Source organism: Carcharodon carcharias, chromosome 15, assembly GCF_017639515.1.
Source record: "Carcharodon carcharias isolate sCarCar2 chromosome 15, sCarCar2.pri, whole genome shotgun sequence".
In the NCBI taxonomy this organism is placed as follows: domain Eukaryota; kingdom Metazoa; phylum Chordata; class Chondrichthyes; order Lamniformes; family Lamnidae; genus Carcharodon; species Carcharodon carcharias.
This window is the reverse complement of record NC_054481.1, coordinates 86,246,171-86,260,752: the sequence shown is the minus strand read 5'-3', so window position 1 is coordinate 86,260,752 and position 14,582 is coordinate 86,246,171. Positions and strand designations below refer to the sequence as shown.

The 14,582-nt window shown below is 40.5% G+C and overlaps 1 protein-coding gene across 1 annotated transcript in view; it reads right to left on the bottom strand.

The window, feature by feature from the left end:
• The window catches only part of epha8 (eph receptor A8), a 564,125-nt gene that overhangs the window by 17,041 nt on the left and 532,502 nt on the right, over window positions 1-14,582 (bottom strand). The window contains exons 15-17 of the mRNA XM_041206570.1: window positions 9,454-9,644; window positions 2,515-2,517; window positions 52-207 (exon numbers count right to left, since the gene is read on the bottom strand). Of these exons, the coding sequence (XP_041062504.1) occupies window positions 52-207; window positions 2,515-2,517; window positions 9,454-9,644 (350 nt within the window). The remainder of the gene's footprint in view (window positions 1-51; window positions 208-2,514; window positions 2,518-9,453; window positions 9,645-14,582) is intronic.

Genomic DNA, 14,582 nt, shown 5'->3' with positions numbered 1-14,582 from the left:
TCCATCATATTAATTCACTGTATTAATCATCCACACTTTCTCAGTACTTACTCCATGTTCATTCTCATTACCAGACTCAGTGATAAATAACCTGCAGCCGCAAAGTTGTCTTTATAACGTCCCATTTTAATGACGTCCAGCCATTCATCCACAGAGGCAAAGGATGTGTAGTTGGGAATGTTTCTGTTTAGGAGTGGACTGTTCAGTCTGCAAAATAAAGAGTGGGTGGTAACATGAACTGATACTGAGAGTCTCATCATTCATTAGACAATGCTCTGTGCTAAAGTTGTAACGTTGATGTATTCTCCTACAATGCAGCATTTGAGAAAAATTGGAGACACATCCATGCCTGTAGCCTTTAAGTCTTAATTATTAAGTTTTAATTCATGTATTAGTCACCCTAGAGCTTCCACATTCAGCTATCTAGAGAAGTGCATTTAATTTTTCAAATTTGTCATTAATCCATTTAAAAGACACCATGTAAATGAAACAGCCTGAATCAATCTGGAGAAATTACAAATTAAGTCATGAAACTCATTTTCTCCCTGGCGCAGTGTTGTAGAAGATGTAGAATGATGCCTGAGTGTTAATGGGATATCTGTGTCATAGGAGCTCAGCACCTCAAGCCTGTTCCCTCTTTCAGTTAGATCATGCCAATCTGTACTCCAGTATTACCTACTTGCTTTTCTCATATCCCTTACTAACCTTAATAAACAATCCACACTTTTGCAGAATTTTCATTCCTGGAAAACAGATGGTTATCTTTCCTCTGAATAGTTCACTTTATAGTTCCTGATCTGGTTGATAGAACAATCTCTGTTGCTCCTGATATAACAGATTTCATTTGTAATTAGTACTGGTGGGATCTTTTAAAATAACTTGAATAAAATAGCTTCTCTCGCACAGAGGTATCACTCATCACCAATTTTTTAGTGCACATCTCCATTTACAACCAGTGAGCAAGATTACTAACTCCTGTTTTGGCCAATGCCCCTTTACATCATGCTGTATATGTTGCAGTGTGGCGCAATAATTTCAGCGTTATTTTCTGCCATCATTTCAAGGAGTATTTGTTTTGTCATGATAATGTGAATTGTGCATGAGTGATAAATCTATAATTTTACTGGCTGACCAAACATTTGCTGACCTGTTTAAAAAGGAGATTTTAAAGACAAGAAAAAGCACTGACTTAAGATGGTTGCCACAAGTCACCTGACATCTGGTATTGCTGGTTGGCCAGCTTCTGGAAAGTTCCAATGTGGAACTTGCAGGAGCAAACTGCTTTAAAATGTAAGGCCACCTTCCAAGGTGAAGGTGAGAAAACAAACAAACCTTCAGGCCCATCAAAACTCATCACTGTCTAAGAAACAGACATTAAAATGCAAAGTTCTGGATATTGAAACAATGGCTGCCACAAACAGACCTGCCCAAACTCCCCTCAGAAATACACAATGGGTGACATATAGCAGTTAGTCTGCAGCTACTGCAGAGAGATTGCAAGTGACACAGCGAGTGTCAAGGAGGATTTTAGCAGAGGAAACAGGCTGAAAAGCTGTGCTCTCTCCCTCTCTCTCTTTTGGAAACAGTGTATGCCACCCAGTTCGAGAAGTCAGCTATCAGAAACCTACCAGCAACCGAGATCTTATAATAACTGCAACATCTTCTACACATGACTGTGTTCAAGAAACCAGCTAATCCAAATCGCCCACAACGTTTAACAATCTATGTCTCAAGGACAGGCAAAGGACACCTAACCATATTTTTTTATTGGATGTTAACTTCCCTATTTCTTACACCTGTGTATGTGATGTTGTGTTTTTATTATTTTCTTCAGCTTTAGTGTTTAATACATTTGCTCTTTCTTTAACTCAAGAAAACCTTGCTTGATTGGCTCCTTATTGCTCAATGCATAAATAGTTAAATGTGTTCTGGTTTGGAAAAAATATTAAATCCTTGCTGTGACTAACCAAGGAAGCTGAATAGAGGGGAACCAGTTCAACTCTTCTCACTGGTCATAACAGTTTATTAAAGGGCTGTTGCTCTAATAAGCCAAAAAGCCTCAGATTTGGCTTCCACTTTGGCCAAAGTGAGTTGACTTCAGCTGAGGCAGCTGATTAGGTCCTTTAAGTATATTGAAGAAGCATTGAATCTGGCTGGGGCCAGACCTGGCGGGTGGCAGTGTGATGTCCTGGGGCTACAATAATGCACCTCCAACAATCACGACCATCTTCCTTTTTTGCTCGTTGTCACTTTTTGTTTTGTTTAACATCATCCCGAAGCGGGTGATGTCAGTCCTGGAGAACAGAACACTCTCAGCACTGGCACACCAAGGGCTAGGAGGAAATTAAAGCATGTTGAACATTACCTCCATTCCCAGATGATCAATCTCTAGTGCAAGGTAATTGAAACCATTCTCCCTTATGGATTTTCTGAATGAGAATTTTAAACTTGTGTCAATTAATTGTTAGTTTTGTGCAGTAAGATACTTTCTACTAGGATTGGGGTGGAAGTTACCCACTCAGGTTTGCGCTAATACAATGTATTTCATTCATTCTAACAAGATCGCTGGTGTCCTTATAAAGATGGGGATTATCTTTAATTTAATTGATTCAATTTGTTCAACATGGTCTAAATTGAATTTGAATTATGAATTGAAGTGGGCTTTCAAAGATGTGGCTCAAGGCAAGGCTAGCCAGCATCAAGCATCAGTCAGTTGCTTTGTGATTTATTACCAAGCTTCCATCAGAGCAACAGTGGTTTTCTGAAAGTATTTTGAAGTTCTGTATTATATGTCAACGGGACTTGAGGTGAAAACAAATATGCTCAACATTGTCACTTAACTCACCACTATTTCTGATACTGCAAAGACAGGTTTGCATTTCATCAAAAAAGAGGCTTTGTGAGAAAGATGGGACAATAGGATAATGTTTATGTATCGATGTTCACAATGAGAAAAGGTGACTAGGAATAGAGCTCACAGTTAGAGAATGTCTACAGGATTACTGTAAATGATGAAGGCAATTCCAGCAACAAAGTCTTTAATAACGGGTGCAGGAAGCCATGAGTTGAACCCAAATTTGACAGGTACTTGATCTCCAATGGCTTTCACTGGCAGAATATTGCCAGTTTCTTGTGACATGGCTGACATCTGGCATTCTGTCTGGGATGAATGTCTACTTAGAAAAATTACAATCGACACAAATGCACCAATAGTTAACCAGTTGGGTTAGCATTACACCTGTAGATAGTAGCTATAAGAACTGTTCATGGTCAACAACAATCCTTCCTCCTAAAGGATGGAAGCAGCATTGAGGTAATATCAGAAAAAAAGAAAAAACTGTATTTTTTGGAAGAAATAGGCTTTCTTAATTAATTAAAGCAACTACTTTAACAGGGAGATGGTGGGGTAGCGGCAATGTCGCTGGGCTAGTAATCCAGAGGCCCAGGCTAGAACATAGGTTCAAACCCCACCATAGTGGCTGGTGGAATTTAAATTCAATGAATAAATCTGCAATATATAAAAGCTGGTTTTAGTAATGGTGACACTTATGTGAAACAGATGAACTTTTACAACAAGCAAGGATAGCTTCATGGTCAACATCACTGACATTAGCTTTATATTCCAGGCCACCATCTGCCATATTGGGAAATGAACCCATGACCCCAAAGCATTAGCCTAGGCCTTGGGATTACTAGTCCAATGGCATTACAACCAAGCCAACATCTCGCTAGTTAGGCCGCCTTTGTCCATATTGTGATCAATACCAAGTAATCCTGTCTTGCTTTGGTCTGTTAACTGTTCCTTTAAATCAGGTACTATATGAAATGCTTAGAAAAGCCAGTATCAAACTATTATGGTTACACATACTGTGGAATTGATAGTTGTAGGTACAGATTTCCTGCTGGTAGCTCACCTTCTCCACAATAAATTTAATGAACAGGAAAATCAGGTTGTTGGTGATGTATAAGCAGAAATTTTAGGGCATCATCTGCCTGATAATGGGTTTGAGGATCAGTCTAATATTTTCAACCACCTTCAGACCTTTTGATTGATTCAGTTTTTAATACAATAGCCTGTCATTTTTTGAATGTGGCTGACATTTTATAGGTTTTTAACAAGCTTTGGCATTGGACTGAGCTTGCATTGGAGAGGTACAGATAAACAGTAACTCGCTGAGTGTAACCGAATCTCATGAACTGAGATCTTTATAGAAAGAAAGATTTTAGTTAATCCCTACAACAAGCTAGGAGTTAAAAAAGAGGGAAACTGTGTATGTGATAGTTATTTACAGTGAAACAGGTGAGCATTTAATTTTCAATCTTTTATTGTTTTCCTTTACTGTACATGAATTTCAACAGTAAAAATATATAACATAGCAATCATATAATCTTATAGCCATTTGTGTCTGTGCTGGCTCTTTAAAAGAGCTACCTAATTAATCCTACACCCCTGCTCCTTCCTTGTAACCCTGCTATTTTCTCCCCTTCAAGTATTTATCCGATTCCTTTTTAGAAAGCTACTATTGAATCTGTTTCCACTGCCCTTTCAGACAGTAAATTCCAGATCATAACAACTCACTCTGTGGAAAAAAAAAATCCTCATCTCACTCCTGTCTCTTAATATAGTTTCAGGCAGGGGAAGACCTTTGGCCCATCAAACCTGCCTATCCACAATATCTCCATGGCACATTTATAATACACCTGAATCCCATTTGTTGTCAAGGCCCTGTTTAGGTCCTTCCTGAAACCCATTAACATTTCTTGTTCCAACATTCATGCTGGTAATCTGACCCAGATACTCACCACCTCTTAGTAAATACATTTCTCTAGCATTTCTTATATTCTTTTGTTGTCCATGTTTATATCCATGTACATGTATATATATTTCTTTCATTTTTATTCAGTCGCTTGTGTTACGGATCAAGATGGGAGGAGTGCACAGTTAATTCTAGCCCCACTTCTCCACAGGTTGTAACAATGGTTTAAATGTTGAATTCACCTGCAAAACTGGCCAGTTGTTACCCTTTGATACTATTATTCCCAGCATAAAAAGACCCTAACCAAGGTAAATAAAAAATTATTGACCTATTATAAAACAAACTACTTTTTGAAAAACAAGTTAATAAACTAGTTAACATACAAGTTATAGTTTAGAAGTATAATAATTTTCTCCTTTAAAAAAAAACAAACACAAACTATGACAAAACAAATACAGTCCCCTGAAGAGGCTGGAGGATGGGAATGTTTCTTTTAAAAGGATACATTTCAAAGAGATCTTGATGCTGTTGACCTGATAGCATTCAGGTCACAATTGGTCTGGAAGTTCTTTCAAAGGGGTTTGTTGGTGAAATTGCCCTTGATGGCTCTTACTTATCACAACTTTGCAGACTTTCAAAATAAAACAGAATGAGTTATCCTGATGAGACATTTTTGAGGAAAGTTTAACTCACTCTAGGCTGCATGTAACACAAAGGTGGGGCAGAAAGAGAGGAAAAGAGAGAATCTTTTCTTGCAGCCTGCTTCTAAGGCACACTCTCACTCTGACTGAGATTTTAAAAACTAAGATGTTCAGAGAATACTTCTCTTAGGCAAGGTGTTTATAACCAATTAGCAAGGGTCTTTAGCTTGGCAACAGCAGTTCTGTGTTAACTTAGATATACAAAGTAACTCCTCCCTTGCCAGGTGTTCCCTGTTGGACATCTATCTTGACCTGTGGTTCCTTGAAGAATAGCATATTTACAGCCCTGAATTAATAATGGAGACTTTGAAAAATAACCGAGGAAGGAGCATGTCCAAAATTCAATGTCCTTTAAATTTCCCAAAAACGGGTTCCTCACACTTGGTAGTGCAGAACTTGAGCATTGCTGAGAAAAAAGGCACACTGTCAAAACTTTTCATCTTACGCTCATCAGGACCAAATCTAAAAGGAACAACAATTTATATTGTATGAGAAGAGAGTACTGACTGATTGGCAAGAGGACTTTGATTGGTAGAAGCGTTGCCATGGAGAATACAACAGGGGACAATTAACTGCCAAGCTTTCATTTAAATTCAAACAAGGCAGTTGACTCTGATTGCTCAAAGCATTGTTATGAGGAATGATCCAGGGAATGGCTGTCCACCAAGCTTTTGTTTAGTTGAAGGAGATGCAATACATGGGCATGTTCTTTCTATTTGCAAAGGGCAGGGCCTTGTATGTGAATAGCTTCTAGCGCACTTAAGTGAGCCACACTGCAAGCCCAACTGATAATCTTAAAATCGTTGTCAGTGTAACTCTTAGCACAATCAGGATTGTTTAGCAAGCCTTATCCAATTGCAAATTCAATTGCAATGTTGGACACTAAGTTTTGAGTTTTGGAAGCATGAGTTCACAAAAATTGGGGTATGATATAATTCTCCTCTGCTATCAAGACCTGGGGATGGTTCTTATGAATACATAAGAATAAATTCTATTGTTAAACAATATTTGGCATGAACTAGGTTTCTGTATTTTAAAAATCTACTTCAATTCTTCATCATCAACCTCAACTCTCTCAACAGCTTCACCCTACCATATTGCATACCTGCTGCCCCTCTGACTCTTGATTAACATGCTCTGTTCCTACTGCTTACCAATGGAGGCAAATATTTCAGTCGCCATCTCTGAAATTCTGTTCCAACACCATTCTGACCTGCTTTCTTTTCTTGTCTTTATCTTCAGTATTCTTTCTGTCTCCATTCCCCATCCTGCTTCTGTTTGTGCCTGGTGTCTACTGTTCCATTTACAAAGTATTCAGTGATGTAGACTGGTCTGAGAAGTGCTACATGAGGATATTGTTGCACCATAACTGACATGGCATTGGAGTCAATTGTGTGACTGGGACAAGTTGCGCTCGTGATGAAGTTACCTACCTTCTATCATCATTGGGTACAGCCCTGTTATAGACCAGATGGAATCCCTTCAATAAAACAATGCAATATACTCTCTCCCTACCTATCTTATTGAGAGAAAAAGTATTTTAGATGAATTGGAAGCCTTATCCTCACATAAGTGACTACAATGTTGTAACCTTGAATAGTTATCGGCGAGAGAGCAGGTTTTTTCTGTCCTCCCAGGTGATGGCAATAACTCTATCTTACATTGGATGCAAACTAGGTCTGGAAACATTCTGAGATAGCAAACGAGAAATGGAAAAATAAAATATTAACACATATTGGAACAAGCAGGACATGCACCACCAAATACATCCATGTATAAAAATTGTCTGCATTCACTGTCTCACTCTGACAATGCTAAACAGCCCCCTTCTCTATTTAAGGCTGATGGAAAAAGAAGAATTCCACAGAAGAGGGAGGATCATTCAGGAGAAAAGCCACTTTAATGCTTTGTGCTCAGTTACTGCTGGTTAATGTTTGATGTAAGTCAGTTTAGTGAGCAACAAGGGACATTAATGATATTACTGTCAGGGTGGTTACTTGTCAGGATCTTTTGACTGTTTTTGCACAGAAAGGGTTTACTAGAAAAAGGTACATTTCAGGGTTGTGTTTTAAAGCAATGTGTTTTTTTTTAAGAGACAAGAAGCTGTTTAGAATGCAAGAGAGCTAGGCCTTGAAGTAGTTTTTCTAAAGACTGTTAGCAATAAGCAATTCATTTCTGTCACTGATCAGTCAGCCTTCCACTAGTTCCGAGCACTTGGTGAGGTTTGTCTGATATTGTTCCTCCTCTCTACTTGTGGGTACAGAGAGATGGCGGAGGGAGAAATATTCATCCAATCAGTCAGCTTTAAAGAAAGCAGAAAGCTGCAAGGGTAGTTAGAACAAGTGAAGGTTGCAGCAAGGTTGGCATGCAGGAGAGTAGTTGGAGGCTATTCTTCGAATAAAACAAAGCATTAAAGTGTGGAATTCTAAAATATCCATTCTGTATTATTAAGTGAAATTATAGTGGTTAACACAAAATTAGCCGTGATCTGCAACAATGCTGAAAGGGATAAATGGTCTAATCTATGTTCCAGTGCAAGTCTGACCATAATCACAGAATCACAGAATCACACAGTACAGAAGAGGCCCTTCAGCCCATCGAGTCTGCACCAACACATAAGAAACACCTGACCTACCTACCTAATCCTATTTACCAGCATTTGGCCCATAGCCTTGAATGTTATGATGTGCCAAGTGCTCATCCAGATACTTTTTAAAGGATGTGAGGCAACCTGCCTCCACCACCCTCCCAGGCAGCGCATTCCAGACCATCACCACCCTGTGGGTAAAAAAGTTTTTCCTCACATCCCTCTTAAACCTCCTGCCCCTCACCTTGAACTTGTGTCCCCTTGTGAATGACTCTTCAACTAAGGAGAACAGCTGCTCTCTATCACCCTGTCCATGCCCCTCATAATCTTGTACACCTTGATCAGGTCACCCCTCAGTCTTCTCTGCTCCAACAAAAACAACACATGTCCATCCAACCTCTCTTCATAACTTAAATGTTTCATCCCGGGTAACATCTTGGTGAATCTCCTCTGCACCCCCTCCAATGCAATCACATCCTTCCTATAATGTGGTGACCAGAACTGCCACAGTACTCCAGCTGTGGCCTCACCAAGGTTCTACATGACCTCCCTACTTTTGTAATCTATGCCTCGATTGATAAAGGCAAGTGTCCCTTATGCCTTTTTCACTACCCCGCTAAAATGCCCCTCCGCCATAAATCTTCACTCTCCTGGAAAGAGAGCACATAACAATTGTACCAAACAGTTTTGCAGTTTTTCTTTGAATAGATTGAAGAAGCACACATGAGGTAACAGTAAAAAACACAATGTCTAGTTCGCATGTCTAGTGGGACCATGAGATATTCAGATGGGGACTGGGTCTATGTATGTAAATAAATGAACACACCATGTTTGTACCAGCACTTCCAACTCCACCGGAACCTTGATTAAAGACAGACATGCTCGGCAGCTGCACCAGTTGAAGGATTGCTACATTACCTTTTCTGTAGCGTGCACTATAGTTAATCACACTGCTTTCCATCTTTTTCCCATTATCATGCTAGTCTAAATATTCCATGAATTGCCAGCATTTGGACATATTATAATGAAGAGTTCTTACGCCTTACCAGCCTTTACCATCACTGCAGTAAGTGCAGGCACGATCAGTCCTGTTATATACAACTTTAACTGGACCAGTGTCTTTCAATAATACAGAACAAATGGGATAATGATGCAAAGGAGCAGAAAAGATGTTAAAAGTAATGGGGTAGATCTTGAAAATGTGTGCTCATGTGAAATAGAGAAAGCAAGTCAACAGCTCATTTTACATTGCTCCTGATTGAATTCAATAGAAATAAAAATTGCCAGTGGTGTAAAACAGGCAACTGATGCTCCGCAGCCCAAAGTCAGCATCTACCCTAATGCCTTTTCAAAGAGGCAGCTGCCTCTGCCCCTTTGAAAAACAAAACTGGGGTAACTGATTTCTCACCTGCTTGTGGTATCAAGAATCTTGAGGGCAGTTGGGTTCCTAATAAGCTTGTCCAATACACTGACAATCTGGATAAACTTGGGCCTCTCATTGCGGTCTTTCTGCCAACAGTCTAACATTAGCTGATGGAGGGCTGCTGGGCAGCCCATGGGAGCTGGAAGACGATAACCTTCCTCCACGGATTTAATTACCTGCAATATAAAATATTAATATTACTAATCTTTAAAACAGGAACTCAGTTTGTGTTAGCAACAAAGGGAAGTACCTGATTCTGTAGCTGTGCCATATTAATTCCATACAGCAGATCAAATTACACCATAAAAGGAAACTCGAGGGATTTATGAATGTCGAGAACCCAGAATTAGACCTCCAACATTTATTAATCTTTAATGCAAAGTCTTCCACCTCTACCCAGTCAGGTTTATCTGTGATTCAAATCCATAATATATGGTGGACTCCTAAACCGTGATATTTACTGGGACAGGATTTCCAAGCAGTGGGAAGGGGTTCTAGCAATGCTTTTAGTTTTGACCGCATGGCATGTTTTTTAAATAGGATTTCCACCCAAAAGTCAGCCAGATTGACAGGCTTGGTCCCTGTCAGGTGGGGAATGCTGCAGCAGAGGCCACAGCCTACAGGTAATTTGGTGCTTCTAGGGTACATAAGAAATAGAAGCAGGAGTAGACTATTTGGCTCCTTGAACCTGATGCATTATTCAATAAGATCATGGCTGATAGTCCTGTAATATCCCCCTATCCCTTGGTTCCCTTGGCATCCAAAAATGTATTGATCTCTGTTTCGAATATACTCAATGACTGAGTATCCACAGCTCTCTAGGGTAGATAATGCCAAAGATTTACAACCCTCTGAGTGAAAACATTTCTCCCCTTCTCAGCTCCAAATGGCCAATCTCTTATTCTGAGAGTAATAACCCATGTTCTAGACTCCCCTGCCAAAGGAAACATCTCCCACCAACATCAATCCTATTAAATTCCTTAAGAATTTTATATGTTTTAATTAGATCACTACTCATTTGCCTAAACTCTGGGGAATATAGGCCTAGTCTACTCAACCTTTCCTCATAGGATAATCCCATCATCTCAGGACTACTGAACCTTTGTTGCTCTCCCTCCAAGGCAAATATAGCCTTCATTAGGTGATGAGAGCAAAGTTATACACAACAACCCAGGTGTGGTCCCACCAATGCCGTGAGACTTCTTCACTCTTAAACTCCAATTTCTTTATAATAAATACTTCCTTAATTGTTTGCTGTACCTGGATCTTTACTTTGTACAAATACACCCAGGTACCACTGAATACCAGTCTCTGTCATTCACCATTTAAAAACCATTCTGTTTTTCTATTTTTCCTTCCAAATTGGATAACTTCACACTTCAGATCACAGGATGGGGTGGGGATGGTGAAGATTGAGTACAGAGGATATTGTAGTGTCAGGTGTTGATCATGGGGGTTCAGAGAGAGAGTTCAGGATAGAGATGCGAGGCTGAGGGGGATCTGATTGTGTCAGAGGGACTGAATGTAATGACATGGTGGGTCCCAATCATGCGGAAGTATCCAATCGTGTGGTGAGGGGCAGAGGGGCCTCATCCCTGGGAGGGAGCAAATTATCTGGAGGTGCCTTGAGTGGAGCACTCCATCTCACCCTAGCCCATAAGCACTGTTGGAAAGGCACTTACCTCATCCACATAACAGTCCTTGCTTCCCTTTAGCTGCTGGTTTTCTGAGGCCCGGGAAACCTGGCAGGCCAGATTTAAGTTTAAAATGGAGATAAAATATGAGATATGCAGCGTCATTAAAATATTTAATGAGTGACCTACCTCCTGGTAGGGGAATGGTTGCTCACTGTGCCCCACTCCTCCCCACCTCAATTGAATTTAGAGATGGATGGGTTTGAGGTGGATGGGTTTGAGTTGAAAATTTTTAAACTTTTTACATTCCACCCAAACCAAACCCAGTTAAGTCCCAGCGGTGATGGGAAGAGGCCCATTTCACAGTCTCAATTGATTCACTGGTGGGCAGGCTACACACTTCCACCACCATTGCTGGCAGAATTGTGGTGGGGGCAGGGGCAGGTGAATGTTAAATTAACCCCACCCCCACCACTGGTCCACCTTCAAATCTGTTGGTGGGGGAACTTAAAATCCAACCCTATATCTTCTGAAGTAATCTAACAAGCCAATAAGTTGTCAGGGCATCTAGGGATGGGCAATAAAAGGGTGAAACCAGTGTCACTACCTCTCACAAACAGGGTGTTCTTGTACATGAGTTTGATGATTGTGGGTTTAAGTGTCACTCCAGAAAATTGAGCACATTACCCAGGCTGACACTTAAGCACAGGAAGACAGAATGCAGAGTGCTGCACTGTTGCTGGTGCCATCATTTGGATGACATGATGAACCAATTCCCTCTCAGAAATATGCATAAGATCCCATTGCACTATTGAAGAAAGTGCCATCAGGACAATATTCATCCCTCAGCCAATGCCATCACACTCTATTATCCGGTCTTTTATCTCACTACTGTTTGTGGGAGTTTGCTGTGTGACATTTGCAGTCACATCTCCCTATATTATAACAACACCGATGTTTCAAAAGTACTTCATTGGAATAAGCAGATGATGGCATCCTGAGATTATGAACAAAGTTTCTACATTCCCAAATAAATCTCTAAGAAAGTGCATAAACATTGTCCAATTGGATAAAAATCTGGAGAAGAGTACACAGACCACTGTAGGAGACCAGTTACACTTTGAATGACATTAAACATTTGTTTGTTTGATGGGCTTTCTGATAAGATATTTCTGATATCCATTAACAGTGGGGATACTTGCTACTGGAACAGGGCCCTGACATTCATGATTCAATTTGATGACTTGACAGGCTATGTCAAGGTTAATCAGTAAAATACAGACAGAGCTCGCAATTATATAATGACTTCCATGACCTTAGAATTCATTAAACTGTGTTATAATAAATTACTTTCTGAAGTGCAGTTACTGTGGTCTTGTAGTCAAACATGGCAGCCAACTTGAGTGTACAAGTTAGGTAAATTGCCAGTTAATTTGTTTCTCTGGTGGTGGCGGTTGATGCATCAATGTTGGGACCAGGATACTGGAAGTCTACATGTTTTTCTTCCATTAGTGCTTTTAGCTCTTTTCGATTTGTTTGAGAAAGCAGATGAGGCCTCAGTTTAACATTTTCACCAAAAAGCATTCCCTCAAATACTACACTGAAGTTTTCAGAGCCTGAAGCTGGACTTGAACTCTTGACTAACTCAAGAGGCAAATGTGGTACTGGTTCTGTTACTTGTTCTTAAAACAGGCTTATTAAACATGAAGGCAATGATTGGTAAACTAAATGAAGAGTTCTTTATTGAAGAATAACAGAATTCCAGGAGAGCTGTTTTATCTGCTGATCAATACTGCTCCAAATATTATATCACATGTTAATTTGCATGACATGCGGTGATGATGCATACCAAACCATTTACACATTCAGCAGTATGTTAAACTACATGCACTTCAATGCATTATCACAACAGTACCAACTGAGCCAAGGCATCTTGATTAACTGGTGTAACAGTGGACTTCATGCCAGATCCTAGTTTAACTCATCAGTTTGCTGTTAATTATATCAATATTAGATCATGATGATGTCATCTAGATCTTCTTCAGTTCCTTGCCTGAAGGCAGGTCCAGCCCACAGCACTGTCACCTCCACCACAAGTAGGCAGATCCCGATTCCACCCCAACCAGAAAGGGGATCGAACCCCATGCTATTGGCATCATTTTGGTCCACACTGGCCATCGAGCCAACCAGCCCCGCCAAAGGAGTCCAAGTTGCTATGGCAACATGCACTTTTTTTGATTTGTCCATGGGATGTGGGCGTCGCTGGCTAGGCCAACATTTATTGCCCATCCCTAATTGCCCTTGTTCAGAGGGCATTTTTAAGAGTCAACCACATTGCAGTGAGTCTAGAGTCACATGTAGGCCAGACGATTTCCTTCCCTAAAGGACACTAGTGAATCACTTGGGTTTTTACGACAATAGACAATGGTTTCATGGTCATCATTAGACTTACAATTCCAGATTTTTATTGAATTCAAATTCCACCATCTGCCATGGTGGGATTCAAACTCAGGTCCCAAGAGCATTATCCTGAGTCTCTGAACACTAGTCCCGTACATGCATGTTGTGGTCTGGAGTTATGAATAGTGATGGTAGAGACTCCAATTTCTTTCCATCATATGGCTGACCAGAAATCTCTCCCACTCTTACTGGCTGCCATTGGCATGTGTTGGGAGGATTTTCAGGTTGATCCTCAACATGCTTGTCCTCATATTGAATACACCTTCCTTGGCCATCAAGTCCTGGAGTGGGACTTGAACCCAGAGCTTTTGGCTCATAGACAGGGACACTACCCATCACGCCACAGGACCTCCATCATGTAGATATTCACACAATTTCCAGACCAGTATAGTGCTCAGTCATCTACCTGTTCAAACAACATCAGTGTACAGAGCTGGTAGGCTGCACTATTTGTGGAAGTATATTTTAAGATCCCTATAGAAAGCAGTTTGCATTTCCACCTCATTGCTCTGCAGATTTTGTATTCTAACGCTGCCATTTATTTGGTACATTCTGATATTGACACAGTGAGTTTCCCAATGGAAATTCCCAAGCACTTCCATTTTTTTTAGAGAGAGATGAGGAGTGGGAATGGAGGGGTACAAGCAGAGCCGACAGTACTCATTGCTCTGATCCAAGCAGAGATGCTCCTGACTGCAAGGACTCTGCAGAACTAACGATTGCAGTGAAAAGCCAGTTGCAGCAGTGCACCATCTGCTGCATGGATACCTGCATACACACCAGAGGGTGAACATTGCCAGTGGTTGTAACAACCTACTGTCTCCCTCCAGGCATGGTGCAGTGTGATCCTATAGGGAGAGAATGTCCTGGAGTGGTAAAGCAGGACTGCCCTCCTCATTTATAACTCTTTCACTACCCCCTCAACTTCAGCAGCCATCAAACAGACGGCTGGGTTTTTGCTCACTCCATCACTTGGCCACAGATTCAATTTCTTGCCTCCATGTGCATTTCCCCAGTTAT